At 39.8% G+C, this 20686-nt stretch overlaps 1 protein-coding gene across 1 annotated transcript in view; it reads right to left on the bottom strand.

The window, feature by feature from the left end:
- adam12b (ADAM metallopeptidase domain 12b) overlaps positions 1–16747 on the bottom strand; it is a gene marked incomplete at both ends in the record, with an annotated part of 95745 nt that extends 78998 nt beyond the window's left edge. Inside the window, 3 exons of the mRNA XM_083897423.1 lie at positions 9216–9289; positions 13514–13632; positions 16516–16747. Coding sequence (XP_083753549.1) covers positions 9216–9289; positions 13514–13632; positions 16516–16747 — 425 coding nt within the window. The remainder of the gene's footprint in view (positions 1–9215; positions 9290–13513; positions 13633–16515) is intronic.
- Positions 16748–20686: the final 3939 nt, after the last annotated feature.

Here is a 20686-nt window from a genome sequence, read left to right as displayed (position 1 = left end):
GTAAATTTTAAGTCATTCCGAGATACTTTTTGTTTTTTTGAAGAAACTCAGCTCACTGTCAAAGGGCATCAGGGAAACTGGATCATTTCCTGATTTTTTCAAAAAATCATTAAAATTATTCCTTAAGAGCTTTGCGAATATTTTCAACGCATCCCTGATCAGGGCGACGCTGACTATTATGATGGTAAATTTCAAGTCATTCCGAGATACTTTTTGTTTTTTTGAAGAAACTCAGCTCACTGTCAAAGTGCATCAGGGAAAATGGATCAATTCCTGATTTTCAAAAAATCATTAAAATTATTCCTTAAGAGCTTTGCGAATATTTTCAATGGATCCTTGATCAGGGCGATGGTGACTATTATGATGGTAAAAATCTAGTAATTCTGAGATACTTTTTGTTTTTTTGAAGAAACTCAGCTCACTGTCAAAGTGCATCAGGGAAAATGGATCATTTCCTGATTTTTTCAAAAAATCATTAAAATTATTCCTTAAGAGGTTTGCAAATATTTTCACTGCATCCTTGATCAGGGCGATGCTGACTATTATGATGGTAAAAATCAAGTCATTCCGAGATACTTTTTGGTTTTTTTGAAGAAACTCAGCTCACTGTCAAAGTGCATCAGGGAAAATGGATCATTTCCTGATTTTTTCAAAAAATCATTAAAATTATTCCTTAAGAGGTTTGCAAATATTTTCAACGCATCCTTGATCAGGGCGACGCTGACTATTATGATGGTAAATTTCAAGTCATTCCGAGATACTTTTTGTTTTTTTGAAAAAACTCAGCTCACTGTCAAAGTGCATCAGGGAAAATGGATCAATTCCTGATTTTCAAAAAATCATTAAAATTATTCCTTAAGAGCTTTGCGAATATTTTCAATGGATCCTTGATCAGGGCGATGGTGACTATTATGATGGTAAAAATCAAGTAATTCTGAGATACTTTTTGTTTTTTTGAAGAAACTCAGCTCACTGTCAAAGTGCATCAGGGAAAATGGATCATTTCCTGATTTTTTCAAAAAGTCATTAAAATTATTCCTTAAGAGGTTTGCAAATATATTCAACGCATCCTTGATCAGGGCGATGCTGACTATTATGATGGTAAATTTTAAGTTATTCCGAGATACTTTTTGTTTTTGAGAAAAAACTGAGCTCACTGTCAAAGTGCATCAGGGAAAATGGATCATTTCCTGATTTTCAATAAATCATTAAAATTATTCCTTAAGAGGTTTGCAAATATTTTCACCGCATCCTTGATCAGGGCGATGCTGACTATTATGATGGTAAAAATCAAGTCATTCCGAGATACTTTTTGTTTTTTTGAAGAAACTCAGCTCACTGTCAAAGTGTATCAGGGAAACTGGATCATTTCCTGATTTTTTCAAAAAATCATTAAAATTATTCCTTAAGAGGTTTGCAAATATTTTCACCGCATCCTTGATCAGGGCAATGCTGACTATTATGATGGTAAATTTTAAGTCATTCCGAGATTCTTTTTGTTTTTGAGAAGAAACTCAGCTCACTGTCAAAGTGCATCAGGGAAAATGGATCATTTCCTGATTTTTTCAAAAAATCATTAAAATTATTCCTTAAAAAATTTGCAAATATTTTCAACGCATCCTTGATCAGGGCGATGCTGACTATTATGATGGTAAATTTTAAGTCATTCCGAGATACTTTTTGTTTTTTTGAAGAAACTCAGCTCACTGTCAAAGGGCATCAGGGAAACTGGATCATTTCCTGATTTTTTCAAAAAATCATTAAAATTATTCCTTAAGAGCTTTGCGAATATTTTCAACGCATCCCTGATCAGGGCGACGCTGACTATTATGATGGTAAATTTCAAGTCATTCCGAGATACTTTTTGTTTTTTTGAAGAAACTCAGCTCACTGTCAAAGTGCATCAGGGAAAATGGATCAATTCCTGATTTTCAAAAAATCATTAAAATTATTCCTTAAGAGCTTTGCGAATATTTTCAATGGATCCTTGATCAGGGCGATGGTGACTATTATGATGGTAAAAATCTAGTAATTCTGAGATACTTTTTTGTTTTTTTGAAGAAACTCAGCTCACTGTCAAAGTGCATCAGGGAAAATGGATCATTTCCTGATTTTTTCAAAAAATCATTAAAATTATTCCTTAAGAGGTTTGCAAATATTTTCACCGCATCCTTGATCAGGGCGATGCTGACTATTATGATGGTAAAAATCAAGTCATTCCGAGATACTTTTTGTTTTTTTGAAGAAACTCAGCTCACTGTCAAAGTGCATCAGGGAAAATGGATCAATTCCTGATTTTCAAAAAATCATTAAAATTATTCCTTAAGAGCTTTGCGAATATTTTCAATGGATCCTTGATCAGGGCGATGCTGACTATTATGATGGTACATTTTAAGTCATTCCGAGATACTTTTTGTTTTTGAGAAAAAACTGAGCTCACTGTCAAAGTGCATCAGGGAAAATGGATCATTTCCTGATTTTCAAGAAATCATTAAAATTATTCCTTAAGAGGTTTGCAAATATTTTCACCGCATCCTTGATCAGGGCGATGCTGACTATTATGATGGTAAAAATCAAGTCATTCCGAGATACTTTTTGTTTTTTTTAAGAAACTCAGCTCACTGTCAAAGTGCATCAGGGAAAATGGATCATTTCCTGATTTTTTCAAAAAATCATTAAAATTATTCCTTAAGAGGTTTGCAAATATTTTCACCGCATCCTTGATCAGGGCGATGCTGACTATTATGATGGTAAATTTTAAGTCATTCCGAGATAATTTTTGTTTTTTTGAAGAAACTCAGCTCACTGTCAAAGTGTATCAGGGAAACTGGATCATTTCCTGATTTTTTCAAAAAATCATTAAAATTATTCCTTAAGAGCTTTCCGAATATTTTCAATGGATCCTTGATCAGGGCGATGGTGACTATTATGATGGTAAAAATCAAGTAATTCTGAGATACTTTTTGTTTTTTTGAAGAAACTCAGCTCACTGTCAAAGTGCATCAGGGAAAATGGATAATTTCCTGATTTTTTCAAAAAATCATTTAAATTATTCCTTAAGAGGTTTGCAAATATTTTCAACGCATCCCTGATCAGGGCGACGCTGACTATTATGATGGTAAATTTCAAGTCATTCCGAGATACTTTTTGTTTTTTTGAAGAAACTCAGCTCACTGTCAAAGTGCATCAGGGAAAATGGATCAATTCCTGATTTTCAAAAAATCATTAAAATTATTCCTTAAGAGCTTTGCGAATATTTTCAATGGATCCTTGATCAGGGCGATGGTGACTATTATGATGGTAAAAATCAAGTAATTCTGAGATACTTTTTGTTTTTTTGAAGAAACTCAGCTCACTGTCAAAGTGCATCAGGGAAAATGGATCATTTCCTGATTTTTTCAAAAAATCATTTAAATTATTCCTTAAGAGGTTTGCAAATATTTTCACCGCATCCTTGATCAGGGTGATGCCGACTATTATGATGGTAAATTTTAAGTCATTCCGAGATACTTTTTGTTTTTGAGAAAAAACTGAGCTCACTGTCAAAGTGCATCAGGGAAAATGGATCATTTCCTGATTTTCATAAAAATCATTAAAATTATTCCTTAAGAAATTTGCAAATATTTTCAACGCATCCTTGATCAGGGCGATGCTGACTATTATGATGGTAAATTTCAAGTCATTCCGAGATACTTTTTGTTTTTAAGAAAAAACTGAGCTCACTGTCAAAGTGCATCAGGGAAAATGGATCATTTCCTGATTTTCAAAAAAATCATTAAAATTATTCCTTAAGAGCTTTGCAAATATTTTCAATAGATCCTTGATCAGGGCAATGCTGACTATTATGATGGTAAATTTTAAGTCATTCCGAGATTCTTTTTGTTTTTGAGAAAAAGCTCATCTCACTGTCAAAGTGCATCAGGGAAAATGGATCATTTCCTGATTTTCCAAAAAAATCATTAAAATCAATTTCAATCAAAAAAAATCAACGGATCATTGTTCAGGGTGATGCTGACTATTATTCTCGGAAATTTTAAGTGTCATTGTTATTGATGCATGTTTCCTACTTACACTGACTGTTGTTACTGTTAATGTATAAAATTGCCAAACCTCATGAATACAGGCCAAAATGTATCTCAAAACAAGGCTGCTTTGCGTATAAAGCTGACATGACAATGTAAACAGCTGTGGCGACACCTTGTAAAAGTGACAAAATACAGAAGCTGTTACTCACAGTCTATTTTCTATTTGTGGAGACAGTTTGATCTAAGTGACCTCCACCTCCTGGTAAAAAAAAACAACCCACAACAAATTCAGCCCTAGCTTTGTGGAATAAATCCAGAACGTACAAGGTTTACAGTCAAACACACTGATTTGGAACATACACATCACTGGAAACTACACATACACAACTACTTTTTTTGTATTTTTCTCCTCACACATACAAAAAAAAAGTTGGAGCCCACTGATTTCTCTCTGCTCAGTGGATTTGTACTTGTTGTGACTTGCCTTCCTGCAGACTGTTTTTCCTGGGACAGGGCCAAGTGGTTAACAAACAGCAGTTTATTAATTGGTTGTGGACGCGTGTTTGTGGAAGGGAGGACCGGGGATGAGTTTCACACTGGCCTTGCAGCAGGTGTTCTAGGCTGGGGAGCAGTGCCAAATAAGCAAAGTGCAGCGGGTCAGCAGAATCGAGCAAAACAAGAAAAAAAACTCCACACACAAGTATGAGTCTTCACGGAGACCATGCCATAACTCAGCACAAAGAGGCACCACATACTAATCTCTTGAGTTTATTTGCTTTAGACTCTGTACAAGTATAATAAATGGCCCCCCAAAAATAAAAGTTTCTTTGCTCTCCTTTTCTGCCTGATTCAGCACTTTGTTCTTAAGTAGCATCAAAGTTGAATAACTTCCGTACTGAACTTATATCCGTGTGTATTATGGGAAATGGAGAATACATTTTCTTTCATTCTTGAGGATCTGAACCTTAAAACATAACAATGTCTTGAGTAGATATTGGATGATTGTCCTGACAAAAATTATTGCTACGACTGAAAAAAAATCATAATTTAGTAAATTTAATAGAAAGATGCAGCTCCCCCTTGTGTTGGATTTGAAAAAAATCACAAGGACTGTATATCATGATTATTACCATAAAAGAAATTCAAGTGCATCGCTCACGATGAGCGATAATATCGTACGTTGTCCCATCACTAGCCTTCAGAATTTGAGATGGCAATACCATTTTTTTTTACGTCTTTTTATGCCAAAATCATCATAACCTTGAAAATCTACCAAAAGCAGTTGGATATAGTTGGTCCATTTAAAAGCAAAATATTCTAATCACGTAAAGTAAGAAATAAACAAACCGCAACATGACTAATTTACTATGCTGTTGCTGTGCCTGTGCTTTGTGAATACTTTATGCCATATTTAGGGTTTTTAGTTTTATCAAGTTATCTTGACCTCCATCAAACCAGTACTGAAGATATTTTGTCATCTCTATAGAAAACACATGAATAGAGCCGAGGAGTTGATATGGATATGAACATTCCCACCGAGTACCACGAACACAGTCTTAACCAAACATACAGCCTTGGGGCATTAAACATGGAGAGGGGTTGCCTTGAGCGTAGATTTATTGCCACGAATCTAAAAGTCATCTGTTTTCGTTTCATTCATTCACCTTTTTACGCGTCTTATCAAACGGAGCGAACTGCAGCCGTGACGAAGCCGAAACACACAGAGGTCAGAGAGCACCTGTTCTCAGGCGATTCAACTGGTGAAGCGATATCAGAGGACACATCTGGTCTGACGGGGAAGGGGGAAGAGGCCGGATGACAATGACAGCTCATTGCTATTGCTGCTGCTGCTGCTGCTGCTGCTGCTGCTGCTGCTGCTGCTGCTGCTGCTGCTGCTGCTGCTGCTGCTGCTGCTGCTGCTGAGCCTCAGGCTGGTGACAGATGACTCACAGCTGAGGCTGAGGTCACTGGAGCTCACATGGAGGACAGAGAATGGAGGGGTCAGTCGGCTTGGACACAGCTATATTTTTTCCCATTCCGCCACAGTGACATTTAAGTTATAAAGTTTTTTTGGCAAGTTTTTTTAAGATTGTGTTTGTGAGGGTTTTACTTACAGATCAGGTTTTTTTATATGGTCAATGCCGAGTTTCGAAATCAGGGCAGCTGACGTCAAATAAGAGATGATATATTTTTTAACCCATATAAGATATGCAATGCATAGCATTTGTTATCATCATATAATATATGATGATATCGTATGTATTTTCAATAGAAATAATGTAAAAACATGAAACAAGGCATTAAAAGAAATCCTCTAAACTTTTTGGATACAAAAACCTAGTTTTAAAGACTTCGGAACATACGTTTCTGAGAACAAAATGTGTAAATGGAGATGGTTCCAGAGGGGGGAGCTGCGCTTCTGAGAGCGGGTGTGCTGAATATGTCACTTCCGGGTATTGGCCAATCACAAGACAGTTGGGAAGACTCTACGCTGGCTGGCCAATCACAACACAGTCTGTCTTCTGGGTGTGAGATTTATGTCTGAAATATCGCGGCTGGGGAACAGCGTCAGAAAAGAGGATTTCTATGGGCTCGTTTACAGCAACTAGGAGGTTTTTGAACATAAAAACAAGTTAATGTATGTAAGTAGACCTCCATAACTAACATATATGTGTAACAGGACCACTCTATGTGAGCTTTCAGTAATAATCAGACTTTGAAAAAGTCAAATCATCACGATAAGGAACACGCAGAACTCCAGATCGCTCTCAACTTCACCAAATCATTCATAGATGCAGTGATAATTATGGTCATCTCAGCAACAGTAGTGCTGTGATGTGTGTGCGTCCCAGAGTCACGGTGATGGATGTCTCACCAGGTGTCGATAATTGTCGAGTCAGTGTTTGTGTTGTATCTCTCATTCTCTCTGAATAAGAAACACTGGCAAACGGGACCTGAGTCAGCGGCAGGGATGCGACGGTGTGCAAATTTCCCCGCCAGGTAATGAAGTCGTGAACGAACAAAAAAAGGTGGCGCTATAGAGAACACGAGGGCTGCGATATAAACAAATGGATTATTCTGTTCATTATGTTTAACCAAAGGATATGAAGCTGAACACAGAGACCTTGTTTTTATAATAAAACAGACTCAAAATTATTCTTAAAAGAGTCAAAATAATTGACTTGAGTTATCGATGAATTCTCTGACTAATAGGAAACGTGTGTTTCTGAGCACACGTTTAACATTGATTACAACGACAACTGCGCTGTTCCTCGTCAGCTGTAGATTTCCCAATCAATTTTAAATATGAATCACAGTTTGCCTCAGTGTTCTTTACAATCTGAACACGTAGCATCGTCCTTTGGATTTAGAACAACTCCCAAAAATTACCTTTTACCAGTGGGGGGGGAGGGGCAGAAGATTCTTATATGATTCAACTGGCCTCTCTTCCTGTTTATTTACCTAAAAGCAACGCGTCCAATCTTTGACAAACACTTTTCAGATCCACACGTTTATGAACTCTGCATGACATTCGCCACTTGTTTCACAGTTCACTGTTATTTCCCCCGCAGGTCTGAAAGGGGAATGGAGTGATGAAAGGAGAGAGAGAGAGAGAGAGCAGAGGAGGGGAGGACAAGTGTGTCCTCAGAACCCTCTTCTGCCTTATTCTTTATCAGCTTTCATCTCTTGGCCCTTTTTTCAAGAGAGAGGGGGGGGGGACCATAAGAGTCCAATCACTGGGAAACATATTTTCACCCTCCTCGAATACACGACATCGCAGCTGAGACATAGACAACTCCTTCTCCTTTTTTTTTCGCATTTATATATATATAACATCAACCAGACTCATGCTGCGGTCACACAACTCCATTAGTGTTTGAGAAGACAAATTCTGCTCTGGACACACCTGTTGTCCACACAACCCCTGGCTCCGATTTAGTATGGTCCACCTTTGGAAACGATGACGCAGTAACCCTTCTCGTCATTCCACGATTGTGCAGATTTGTCATATGCTCATTTCAAATCGCTCCTTCCCAAAAATACAACAAAATGGGCCCAAATCCAGCAAAGACATGGAAACGTCAGAGGAAGCAGTTGGAACCGAAAGACTCCCCGTCAAAACATTGTTTACTTTGTATTCCTAAAGCCAAGGAATAGATCAACTTCATTATCAGTCCAAACAAACAATTCTCTTTTGCATGCTACTATATTGTTTGTCTACCTGAGCGGCACAGTGCCTTGAGATAATGTATGTCGTGATTGGGCGCTATACTGTACAAATAAACTTTAATTAACATTTTTGTTTGTCTTCAGACTGGATAATAAAGTTATAATGCCACTTTACATGTGTTTGACAGCACTGTGTGGACAAAGATGTTTTTTGAGAACTTTGAGGCCCGTTCATACACCTTACCTGATGAGTTAAAGTCAAAGTGAGTCAAAGTCAGAATATTAACATTTAGGCTATATAGAAGAAGTCACGGAAAGAACTCCACTCGATGTCATTTGTACACAATACTTCTGTTCAGTTTTAATCATAGATGCAATTTGCGTGTGCAAAGTACCGTGTAGTGCAGTGGCCTCACACATGTGGCCCGCCACTTTAATTTAAACTTACAATGAGTTTTTTTTCATTATTAAAACAAGATTTCTGATTGTTTCAGCTTCTTAAAAGCAAATGTTTTCTTTGTTTCTTTGCTCCACATCACAAAGAAATCATTAAAACGGAATCATTTTGGTTTGTGGACAAAACGAGACATTCGAGAACATCATCATTTCCACGTTTTTAAAAATTTTCTGGACCAAATGATTCATCGATTAATCGAGAAAATAACCGGTTATGAAAATAATCCTCAGTTGCAGCTCTAAATGAGTTATTTCTGTATATTTTTTATTACTATATTAAATTTGCATCATAAATATGTTTATATATTGTCAACTTTTTGTCATTCCATATCAAAACAATCACTTTTAATGTGAAATTACGTAAAATATCATCATAATTAATATGTCTTTTGTCATGTAGAGTGTTGACATTGACTGCTATTGAGAACCATAACTGGAAAGCAGTCAACACAAGTGTGAAGTCACTCCCAGTTCTGACTATAGGCCTTAGCTGGGGTCATGGGTTCATCCATTGGCATATGGAGTATGGAATGACAATCAAAATGAATCCGAGCGGAGACTCACTCATTTTTCTCCAGCAACAAGATCAGCTGTTCACCTTCTGCACGTACCAGCAGCTGGAGTGACGCAGGATAACTCTGAAACAAACACACACACACAAACAAAACAGAAGGTGACTTTCGAGAGGTGGTGCCCAAATTTCACACGTCCCGGTCTGCGGTTCAACGTTTTTGACTCGCACTTCACCTCGCTCTGACACACAAGGCAGGATGTGGCAACAAGGCACAATAGCGGAGGAGGAACAGGATGAAAACCTCCACATCCCACACTTCCCCAAGTCTGTGCAGGACAAAAAAAGTCGGCACGCTGAACTGAAAGTTTCACAACTTCAGCCAAACGTCTAGAGATTTTCCCCATTTCCATCTCATTTTCAATCCTATATTCAGCACTTTTTTTTTGTGCAAAAGTTTGAAAAAAGGTACTTAATATTTAGATTCTTATCCGTTTTTTTGCAGTTGCATATGAAAAAGATCCTATCTCTCCCTCTGTTCCACATTTTATTCAGCAGCAGCAGCGTAACAGGGACTTCAAACACTCAGCCAGGACAATTAAGATCTACAGTAAAGTCAAAGACATGAACATCAGAGTCCTGCATCACATGGTGTGGCCCATTATCTCCGGATAGGATCACGAAGGCAGACTGAAATAAATGACTAATCCTAAAATTACACTAAGGTTGATTTTTCAAAGGAGTCTTAGTAACTTAGCTTCTTCCATCTTAAGAAATTACTTCATTTTTTTTATGTCCAAACCTGTTGGTGAAAGCCTTTTTATCCCCCCTTTTTCTTACAGCTGCAGTTCATTGTGATCACATTTATCAGATTTAGGTTTTCTCTATTCAATAATTTTTAGGGTCTTTTGAAAGTCAGCCATTTGTGACTTCATGAAATCAAATTATAGTCGCTGATGACATGATGGAAAAGGATGATCAGAGTCAGACTTTTTTACGTTTCGCTCGACTGTGAAGCTGCTGCATATGTCTTTTTTGTGTCTTATTAAACCACATACTTTTTTGTATGTTTTAGGGATTTTAAATCACACTCTTACAAAAGCTTAGCAGGTTAGTCAACCATCACATACATCTTCTACCGCTTTGCCCTCCACAGGAGGGTTGCGGGGGTGTGCTGTACCAATCTCAGGCTGACTTAGGGCGATAGGCGGGGTCATACCCTGGACAGTTCGACAGTCCATCACAGGGACACGTACATAGACAAACAACCACCCACTCTAACACTCACAGTCACTTTAGAGCAGGGGTGTCAAACGTACAGCCCGGGGGCCATAACTGGCCCGCCAGAGGGTCCAATCCGGACCACAGAATTAATTTGTTAAAATGTCATTGTCAAATACAATATTTTCCACTTCCAGATACCTGTGACTAAATGTTTGCGCCTTTAGTGTGATGTGTACATGGTAAATTGAGGCATAATATTGTTGTCAAGAAATTTCATGTTTTGTAAAAGATACATTCTTGTTGTTCATAGGTTATTATGCCATTATTTTACTGGTTCGGCCCACTTGAAATGAAATTGTGATGTATGTGGCCCATGAACAAAAATGAGTTTGACACCCCTGATTTAGAGTGTCCAATTTACCTAATCCCCATATTGCATGTTTTTTTGACTGTGGAGAAAACCCCACATGCACACACGGGGAGAACATGCATACTCCATGCAGAAAGTCTAGCCTTCAGGGTTGTTCATTCAATTTATACTAGAGTGCAGAAACAACAGCCACACTGATTAAGAGGTTAAACGAATGGGATGCAGAAGATTTTCATGGTAGAATTGAGAATTTCTGCGATAACGATTGAATACTTTTCTGAAAAAGAGTTATTGTACAGTGTAAAACCTTGGCCTTACAGCCTGATCCTGTATAGACGACAGAGCCTGGGCAGAAATGACCAGACATGCACAGTGAGGAATTGTGCCTGTCTGAACTGTGTTCTTTCTGCAGTGACATTTTCTTATGTCTGCTAACCGCCGCCCTCAGGCAAAGACTTTTTCTCGTAAGGTGGCCTTCAGCTTTAATCGGTGAGCTCGTGTGCATTTTGTGTGGGAAAAGTAAGTGAGAGTTGACGTCATATCAGCGGTCCAGCAAAGTCTGTAAGCAATGACTCTTCTGCGGTGCTTTTACGTCTTCTTGATAACCTTCTATTGGCACATGGGGCAGCTGTATAAATCCGTTATCCGTGGAGGTTTAAGCCACTGGGTCTCTTGATAAGACAATCACCAGCTGCCCTAGCGGTCACTTTAATTTGGCGAGGGTCAGCTTATAGACAGCGTACTGTAAAACCTCTCTGTCTCCTCCGCAAAGAACGGTCTGTGTCAGCAGCAGCAGCAGCAGCAGCAGCAGAGAAAAAGGACAAGCATATCTGATATAGATATAATAATAGGGTCCATAATTAACTCCATAAAACCACAAGTTTAATTTCCCTCACTCCTATGTGACATGTTTGTGGTAAACACTTCTTGTAATTAACATCCCTGTCCTTCTTCTATACCGACCGACCTTGAGAAAGCAGGAAAAAAAACCCAACACTGATGGTGTGAGAGGGGAAAAAAAAACCATTTGATTTCTCAGGAGGTTTTTAACACCTACACATTTACTGTCTCTATAGATTCTTCTTGACTTGTTTTCCCAGCCTGGAGAGTCTGACACGCTTGTTAATGCTGTGCTGTATCTATGCATCTTTTAGGAGTATAGTCCAGAGGCAAGTGGGTTTCTAAAATAATCCTTCTCAAGTTCTCAAAAAAAACCATCTTTGTCCAGATTAAACACACAGAACAACCTACTGTTAAGTGCTGCCGGAAGCATGTCATGTCAACAGGTGGCGATATAACCATAACTGCAAAGTCGTTTTTTTGGCCAATCGGAAGCGAGATAGACAAATCGGTACAACCTGTTTCTGTTAAGCCTGATCGACAATAGAGGATTTGATTTTAAATAACATGGGAGACCACAGACGTAATGAAGTTTGATTTTCAACGTTTTAAAAGCAGACTATAGGCGAAGACACAGGACAACACACTTGGCCGTTTAATGAAACAATTTAAGGGAGGAGATTCCAGAGAATTGGGATCTCACTGATGGTTAACACGTATGGTTAAAGGTGCAATATGTAATAAATCTAAATCAACTGGCCATAAAATCCTCCTAATGTGTCACAGAGACTCAGGAATAATGTTCATATAACAAACTGAACTCACCAACAACAACAGTACAGACAAAATATTCGCATCAAATTTTTTTTTTTGCAGACTGCAAATCACGTTTTAGCATGTGGCGCCACCTATCGCCGTCTACCAATCATTGCAGTCAGTAGGGTCTCAGCTGCTGCGCAACCACGGGTTGCCAGTTTCGTCAGAAAACGAAACCTAAAAGACCTCTGTATTTTGAATGTGAATGTAGTAACCGTTTTTGGCCACATTCTTACATACGGCACCTTTAAATGTGGACTTCAGAATATAAACAGACACAGAGTTGGACTGTTGGAATCACCTTGGGCATGTACAAAGTGACGGTTCTGAACAAAAGTACGCAAGATCCGTTTCCCCAGGGACTGAAATCTGGCCAATAATCCTCTAGTGTGGGGCTGGCTTTAGTCAAACAAGAACTATATGTATTTGGTGCATGTTTAAAGTCCAGACACTGACACAAGTTTGACAATCCCATCATAGAGTGGAAACACTGATGCACAGTTTGACATTAAAAGCGGAAAAACTCCACTTCCCCGTCTACAAAATGATAGACAGAATGTTAAAGTCTTCAACCTGGCAGGAGTTCTCAAAAACAAAGTGCAAACTGTCAAAAACTACCTGCCTACGATGTGTGTGTGGACTGGGCCATTTCTGGTACAGAACAGAAAAGACCTGACACAATCTGCGAGGCAAGATGCAGCATCTTTTTCTCGCACTTCTTCTCATTGCACTTTCCACTCGTATGGAGCTGTTGAAAGGCACAAGAGTATCAGGAACAATTTTGCAGGCATGTACCGCCTGCGGGACAGGGCTCTTATTCAACAAAACAACACTGAGGACTTACTCCAAACAAAGGAGAGGGGGGGGGGGGGGGGGGGGGGGGGAGCAAGCGAGGACAGACACCACAACAGAGAGGATGAACAGAGCTGAGGGAGGGAGAGAATCGAGCGACGTGCGAGGAATTTGAATACTGTGGATATGGCAAAGAAAAAAAAGATGTGTGCTTTTGTAATCTCACTGGCATCAGCTATATTCTGCCTGTCTGAACAACTTTATTGGCAATTAACCCCGGTGCTGTGCAGCGACCTTGTGAGTGTTTACCCCGGGTTTGAGCTGGTTGAGGGGTCTTCGCTCCTCGCCCTTCAGCAGCAGAGGAACAGTGGTCTCGTGGCGTTGTGGTTGGTTGGCTCCCACTTGCTGTTTGGCCTCCTCTGGTGCAACTGTGAAAAGAGAGTCGGCACAGAATGAGTGGACTTGAATTTATCGCATTAAAGTCATGAAATGACACTGATGAAACATGTTACATGACACACGCGCAGGCACTTCCATGGTAGATTTTGGTCAAAATAGCAGGTAGACAAAGAAGTCTGCAACAGGGGTCAACACCGCTCTGTGCGTGTCCTCAATAATTCAAGCACAGCCATAATGTTTGAAGGAAAGAAATAAAGAAAAAAAACAAAAAACTGCAACAAAAGGCAGGGAGGATTTATACATAGCACAGCGCCATTACGTTCGTGCACACTGTGCTGCTCCAGAAAGAGTAAAAGCTTGCTCTTGTTCCTGTGAGGAGACGTGCTGTCCCCCAAAGACCCTCCGCGATAGGACCTCAGCCTCCGACAGAGCATCAATAATTGATGCTCTCGCAAAGTTTCTATGGAACTTTATGATATGTTCAGACAGAAAAAAACAACTGGCATGAGAAAAGAAATTGCACTTTCCACATCTCTTTTCTATTTGTTGTATATACTCTACTCTTAAATATGGGTCTATTTATTATTTTCACATTAAAACACATTAAAATGATTCATGATGAGTGTCTTTTTTTTATCTTTCATGTCTAATTTGGTCAACATTTATCAGAGAACAGAACAGATCATGTTTCACATTGAAGAAGCTGAAATTAGAAAACTTTTAGCGTTTGATTTACAAAGATCCCAACTCACACCAAAAGATAATTTGTTGGCAAACTTAAACATAAAAGCAAATCCTCACAACTTTGAGCAGTGGCTGTCGCTAGCTCGACTGCTAATTAGGACTATCTGGCACTTTATCTCTCGCATGTCACTATTCCGCAGTCTAAGTGGTGGTTAAGAGGCCGGATCATGAAAGACACTAAATAATGACCAAAATGGAGTGTCTCCGTTTTAGAATCAAAAGCACAGATAGCGAATAACTTCAGCCGACACTTAAAAAAGACCCCATTTTGCAAGAATCTTTAATGGAAATCAGTGCAGTCGTTTCCTTGTGTAGAAAACTAGGCATTAAACATTAAAAAACCTACACACACACACAGTGAGAAAATGCAAAGCCCACATTGAAAGGCCCTCGTGGAAGCACCGGTTCGCAAACCTAGGTCTTTTTGCTTTAAAGCAGTGGTCTCAAAGTTGCGGATCATTTTGAAATGATCCAATCCTAGCTTATTTGTAAAGCACTTTAGGACAAACAGAATAACATAGGTTAAAAGACTAAGGGCCTGATTTACTAAAGCTTTGGGCATGCAAAAACGTGCGCAAACTGGATTGCACACGCAAATTTGTGTTGATGCTGATCTACTAACAGGGCCCAACGAGGATTGCGCCTCTCAGACGGGCAAAATAGCTCTTGCAACTCATTTAGCGGTCTTTACTTAATGCATATGCAATGTGGGGCGTTTACACGCAATTTAGCGCTCTCTATTTGGGATCTTAGTAAATCAGGCCCTAACCCTGGATTTCCACTGGACGCGGAACGGCCGCGGAACGGCAGCGGCGCGGTCGCCGTTGCAAATCGCTTCCATTCTAATCAATGAGAGCATTCCCACCGGCCGCGCTGCGGAGCGTCTCAGCAGCGGCCCAGAAGCGGCTCGCCGCGCCACATCGCTATCGATAGGAATCAGTTCTATTTTTTCCGTTGCCGCTGCTGAACCTCGTAAATTTCAACGAAGCAGATCGCACCAGACAGGAAAAGCGACACAGAATCAAAGTAAAACATTTCCGCACCCCTTTCAAAATAAAACACAATACGCAGGTAATATCGCCTGTCACAACTTCACATCAACATTACGTCGTGACCGGTGCTGCCAGGTAAACAGTCAATTAATCAGAGCGTCTCGGAGAGTCATAATGTACGACGAGAGACTGATTGTTGAAGTGGAGAAACATAAAATCATTTATGACACCAGATCAACAGTTCTTCCATGTCGGAGAATGAAAAGAAGCTGTGTTGTTGTTGTTTACTTTATACACACAGTCTATCGCTGGATCTCGCGAACTCGCGTCCGTTCGAGATTATCGCGCGATCTTCCGTGAATACCGCCGGCTCCCAAGGCTCCGCGCCGCTGCCGTAACGCGCCCGGTGGGGATTGACGCTGGGGAGAGGACGAAGCAGAACCGCGCCGCCGCCGTTCCGCGGCCGTTCCGCGTCCAGTGGAAATCCAGGGTAAGACTAAATAAAGTACATATAAAAAAGGAACCAATACGGCATATCGATATATCATTTTGAGCTCATATCGCAATAATAACGCAATGGTTGCTTTTCCCAAAAATCTTTTTCAAATTGACTGGCCCCCAACTGACCAGACTAGACACTCAGTGGCCCACAGGTAATCTGAGTTCGAGACCGATGCTTTAAAGCAACACGGATAGTCACTACTCCGCCATGTGGCATCTCAATTTTAAATTTTAAATGAATTCATTCATGCAGCAGGCAGTCCACAGCCATAGCCAAGGGAATTTGGCGTGTGACCAGAGAGTTGCTGGTTCGAGAAGGAACCCAATCTCGCTCTAAATTGACCCCAGCCACAGGGGTCATTGTGCCATTCCTAAGCCAAGAAGGGCAACTGGGGTAAAAATCTCAGAATGAGGAGCTGAAAGAAAAAAAGTAGCCTATTTTTCACCTTTTCCAAATGACCTAAAAACAACTTTTTTCTGCTTTCTGTTCCGTACAAAAGTAAGTTACATATCAGATAGCACGTATACCAATACAAGCACGTACTGTATGGATTCTGGCTTCAAGCAGATTGTGGGAATCGCAGCCACAATTCCCTCCGAGCCTTCAGCGTCCCTTATAGTTCCTCTCCACCACACAACTAACTCAGGCTGTCCCCCACACTCCCACGGTCTCACTGAGCACGTCTAGAATGTAAGCAGGCCCAGCTGGCGTCACGCGAAGACTCGGCGAACGACGAGCGGCGGAGATGAAGGCGAGCGGGAGCGTCGGAGCGGAGAGGTTGTTTGAGGTTTTCGCGCGCTTGGCGTCGACAAAGCGCAACAAAGAGCAACGCGTCTCTTTCGCTGTGAATCCGGCCTGTTCACTGGTCTCCCGCGAGACTTGCACATAAAGCATCCATGTTTGCATGTGCACGTTCGTCATTGCACTGTAAGAGTTCAGCGGCAAAAAAAACAAACAAAAAAACCAGTTATGTACGACATATTTACTCTTCCTCCTGACTTAAATGTCTCGCTTTTTATTTCCTTTGAAGATGAAATTATGTGACGACTCCTGCGCCATCGCAACTACATTTCTTCTTCAACTTCAAACAGCCCGTGAAGGCGGTGGCCCAGAGCCCCCGTTTTTTCCACAGTGCATAATAACCTAACAGGGGCATAAAAAGGAACCTCCTACTTTTAATGGGGTTATTTGAACATGTTTCCGACGGTGGTTTGTTGGTTTTAGTGGTGCATAAAAGCTACGTGAGCCAGACTGAGCAGCGTGACTGAGACCACAGGCTGTGGCTAAAGTGCCATTAAAAAGCGAGCTATAAAAAGGAAAGTAGTCGGCAGACATCTTGTTAATAAAAGACTTTGACACTTCCAGTGGCGTTCCTCGCAATCCATTTAGACCTCACAGACACAGGGAATGAGCATGTGCTAATTAAACAATACCGATTCAGGAAGACAAAGGAACGTCGTCCAACCACAAAAGTGGTTAGAATTCAAATATTATTGCACCAAAACAAATCGTGCATAGATTGTGTACAGATGTGTTTTACATGTCTAACACTAAATTCAATAATTCAGTCGGAAAGAAGAGAAAGCAAAAACCGACGTCAAAGCCGCCGAGTTTCTCCCACTGCGTCGGTACATTTTAAAGATGATGAATATCACCTTATTCCACCACAATCTAATAATTTCTTCCTTGGGCCATAACCTAAACCCCCCCCCCCCAGAAAATGTAATCAGAATCCAGCCTTTACTTTATGAGTCCCACTGCTCATAAACAGCCAAACAAAATGCCAGCAAAAACATAAATTATCACATTGTGTCATTTTCTTTAAAAAAGCAAATGTTTATGCATTGTGCAAACAAAAGCATGTTATTGCCTATCCCCCCTCCCCCCCTCCTCCTCAGATGTGTAAAAGCAAGTTAACAAGCATTAGTAGCATTAGGGTAAAAATAAAGAGTGAAGTTGCAGCAGAAATTCCAAATCTCTTACGTAGCCTTCAGTTAGCATTAGATCTCAAAAAGATTAAGGTTAAGTTTGTCTATTGAGGGCTACTGTAAAAACATGGTGGTCATATTTTTTTTTTTTTTACTTAAAGGACTCATATTATACCCTATTTTTCCAAGTTAAACTAGTTCCCTGGTGTCCTAATGAACATGTCTGTGACGTGCTTTGTTCTAAATACCATAAGGATGTAGCATCAGAACGCTCTGTTTAGTAGTATCTCTTTTAAAAAAATGTAAAACGTAACTTAAGGGACAGGAAATGACATCAGCCATAGAGCCTACTGGGAGCTAACAGCAGTTAGCATTTGGAAAAGTGATCATTTGCAGGCTCTAGCAGGCACATTGCTGTCATTTATAACATGTATCCACTGGACAGATAAATCCTCTGAGGCTGGAAGTTCGTGTAGAACTCTGTGCTGCACTCTGGAGCCGACAATAGAACTTTTGGCGGACTTCCGGTTTTCAGATTCCGTTGCCCTCGCCAGCACTCTCTCGCGTGTTTTACGGACAAAGCGGAGCTCTGCGAGGGGACAATTCCAGGAATTAAGCGTCTTCTGACGTCCCACGGAATGCAGAAGTCAACATCGCGTGTTTTATTTCCTGTACTTAGACTGAGGAGGACCACAAAATGAGTGAGTCAAATTTTTTTCACACTTTGGTGATTGGTAGGGCCTCCAGAGTCCCAATTTTAAGGATTTAAATGATTAAAAAGTTGATTTTGCATAATATGGGACCTTTTCATTCCTGTCAAATGAAAATAATATCACGTATATTTAAAACACAGGACCTTCAACTTGATTAGAGATTGACATCTTTGTCGTGCGTAACAGCTATGAAACCGCTTTACAAAATATTAATTTCACGATCAAACTCATGGCTTTCTCCTCTTTTGGGGGTTACTTAGAAAATAAAACCAAAACTTAGTATTCCTAGATGTTTTCTGGAGAGTATCTTGATCGCCATGGCAGCAACAATTTGTGTTCTCATATTGAAAACAAGGCAGAATCAGCAAAACACTCAGTATCCAAAAACAACGCTCTTAACACCAAATCTCTTTTAAAGCCTCTAATGTAACAGAAGGTGTTTTTTTCTCCCCCCTCCTGTAACATTTTAGCATTCCAGCCCGAGCATGAGCTCTATTAGTAATTAAACAGTTAATGGAAAATCAAACCATGTTACAACAGCAGGAAAATGACAGAATATAAACAAACAAATTGAGCCACAATTACTGTTGAACTCAGGAACGGCGTAATCGACCTCATTATGTTTACCTGCTGCAGCAGGGACACTTCCTGATGACTTTCACATTTATTTCTCTATTTTTTTTTTTTTAAAAGAGGAGAAGCACGCACACGTGTTTTGATTAAAGCGAGGACACGGGGCGCGCGTGCATAAATTCTACGTCGAAGCGGCATTATCTGCATTCCTTTTTTCGCCTGTAGAAGAAACGAGAACTGTGCTGCTTTGCATTCACGGCTAATACCGCGTCTGCTCAATCAGCAGTGCTACTTACCACGAGGCCCTCTCTTAAGACGCACGCGAGAATAGAGAATGTAAGCAAGGTTAAAAGGAAGGCGGATGAAGGACGTCGTAGTCTATAGGCGACAACATTACCACTAGAAGTCAATCATGATCACATTAAAAAACATTTGCATAAAAGCTGTGTGCAATATAATTGCTAAATTAATGCGGAAAACAGCCTACATAATAATAATAAACTATGTGTATAGCAGGAGGTTGCAGCTCAGAGTGCTCCACAATAAAAGGAAAATAAAGTTTTAAAAGCAAATACAACAATAAAACACATCACAGGAAGGAATGAAAAGGTTTAGTCTAAAGTAAAAAACTCTGTTTTAACTTTGAGATGAAACTAATGCTGCAAATAAAACAATAACATTCAACACAGGGTGGAATAAAATAGGAAAAGGCTAGAGTCAAGAGGTTAAAAGGCCGTTTTGACTTTAAAATAAACTAGAAATAACAAAACAACACGGGGTGGAATAAAAAGGAGCTTGTTGAAGGCATAGAGTCAAAAGACAAGTCTTCTTTTCAGTTTACATGAACACATTTATTTAAATATGGGCGCTGTCTCTGATCTAGCCGATACTATTTTGAAAATATTGTTGATTTCATTTAATATTTACTGCACCTTTATTCAAAATCAATGAATCACATGCTTTGAGAAGCACGTTTGTTTACTTCTTTTAACAAAACTGATTGGACGACTGCAGATCTAATGATTTATTAATGACTGACTTCATTCTACAGTACTGTAATACATCTTTTTTCATCATTATTTAATCTGAGGCACTGACACTTTCCAAGATTAAGCGGGAAGTAGTAAGATACAGGGGATAAATTGCTATTTTCATGATGTTTTCATGAGTATTATACATTATGAAAACACTAATTCACCACTAACCTTTAACATTCACCCTCAGTCTTTGCTGCTTCTATTCACACGGGCCTCATCTTGACAGTTTAACCCGTGGTGTGAGGACATTTCTGACATGGAGAACATCCCCTTAGATCAGAGGATAAGAATTCAGATTATGGACTTGATCATAGCAAATATTCAACATTCAAAATTTTGCACAGCAGCTGCGTAAGTAGCCCCCTGCAGCCTCTAATTAAAACCTGAAGCTGAATCTGTGAATGTGCTCAGACGGTAAATCTCTGCTTTCAGGGTCTTTTTCAGTGAGTCACAATTGGCAAATAGGAACGGAAAGAAAAGTACAATGGTTGTCCACAAAAGACAAATGTCCTGACAGATATGCTGACATGCATCACATGGCGGAGCTACTTCAACCTGCAAATAAATTTGATGGGAATCTGGAGGTAACCCAGA

Source organism: Microchirus variegatus (genome assembly GCF_963457635.1).
Source record: "Microchirus variegatus genome assembly, chromosome: 11".
NCBI lineage: Eukaryota > Metazoa > Chordata > Actinopteri > Pleuronectiformes > Soleidae > Microchirus > Microchirus variegatus.
This window is presented reverse-complemented; position numbering and strand designations above follow the sequence as displayed.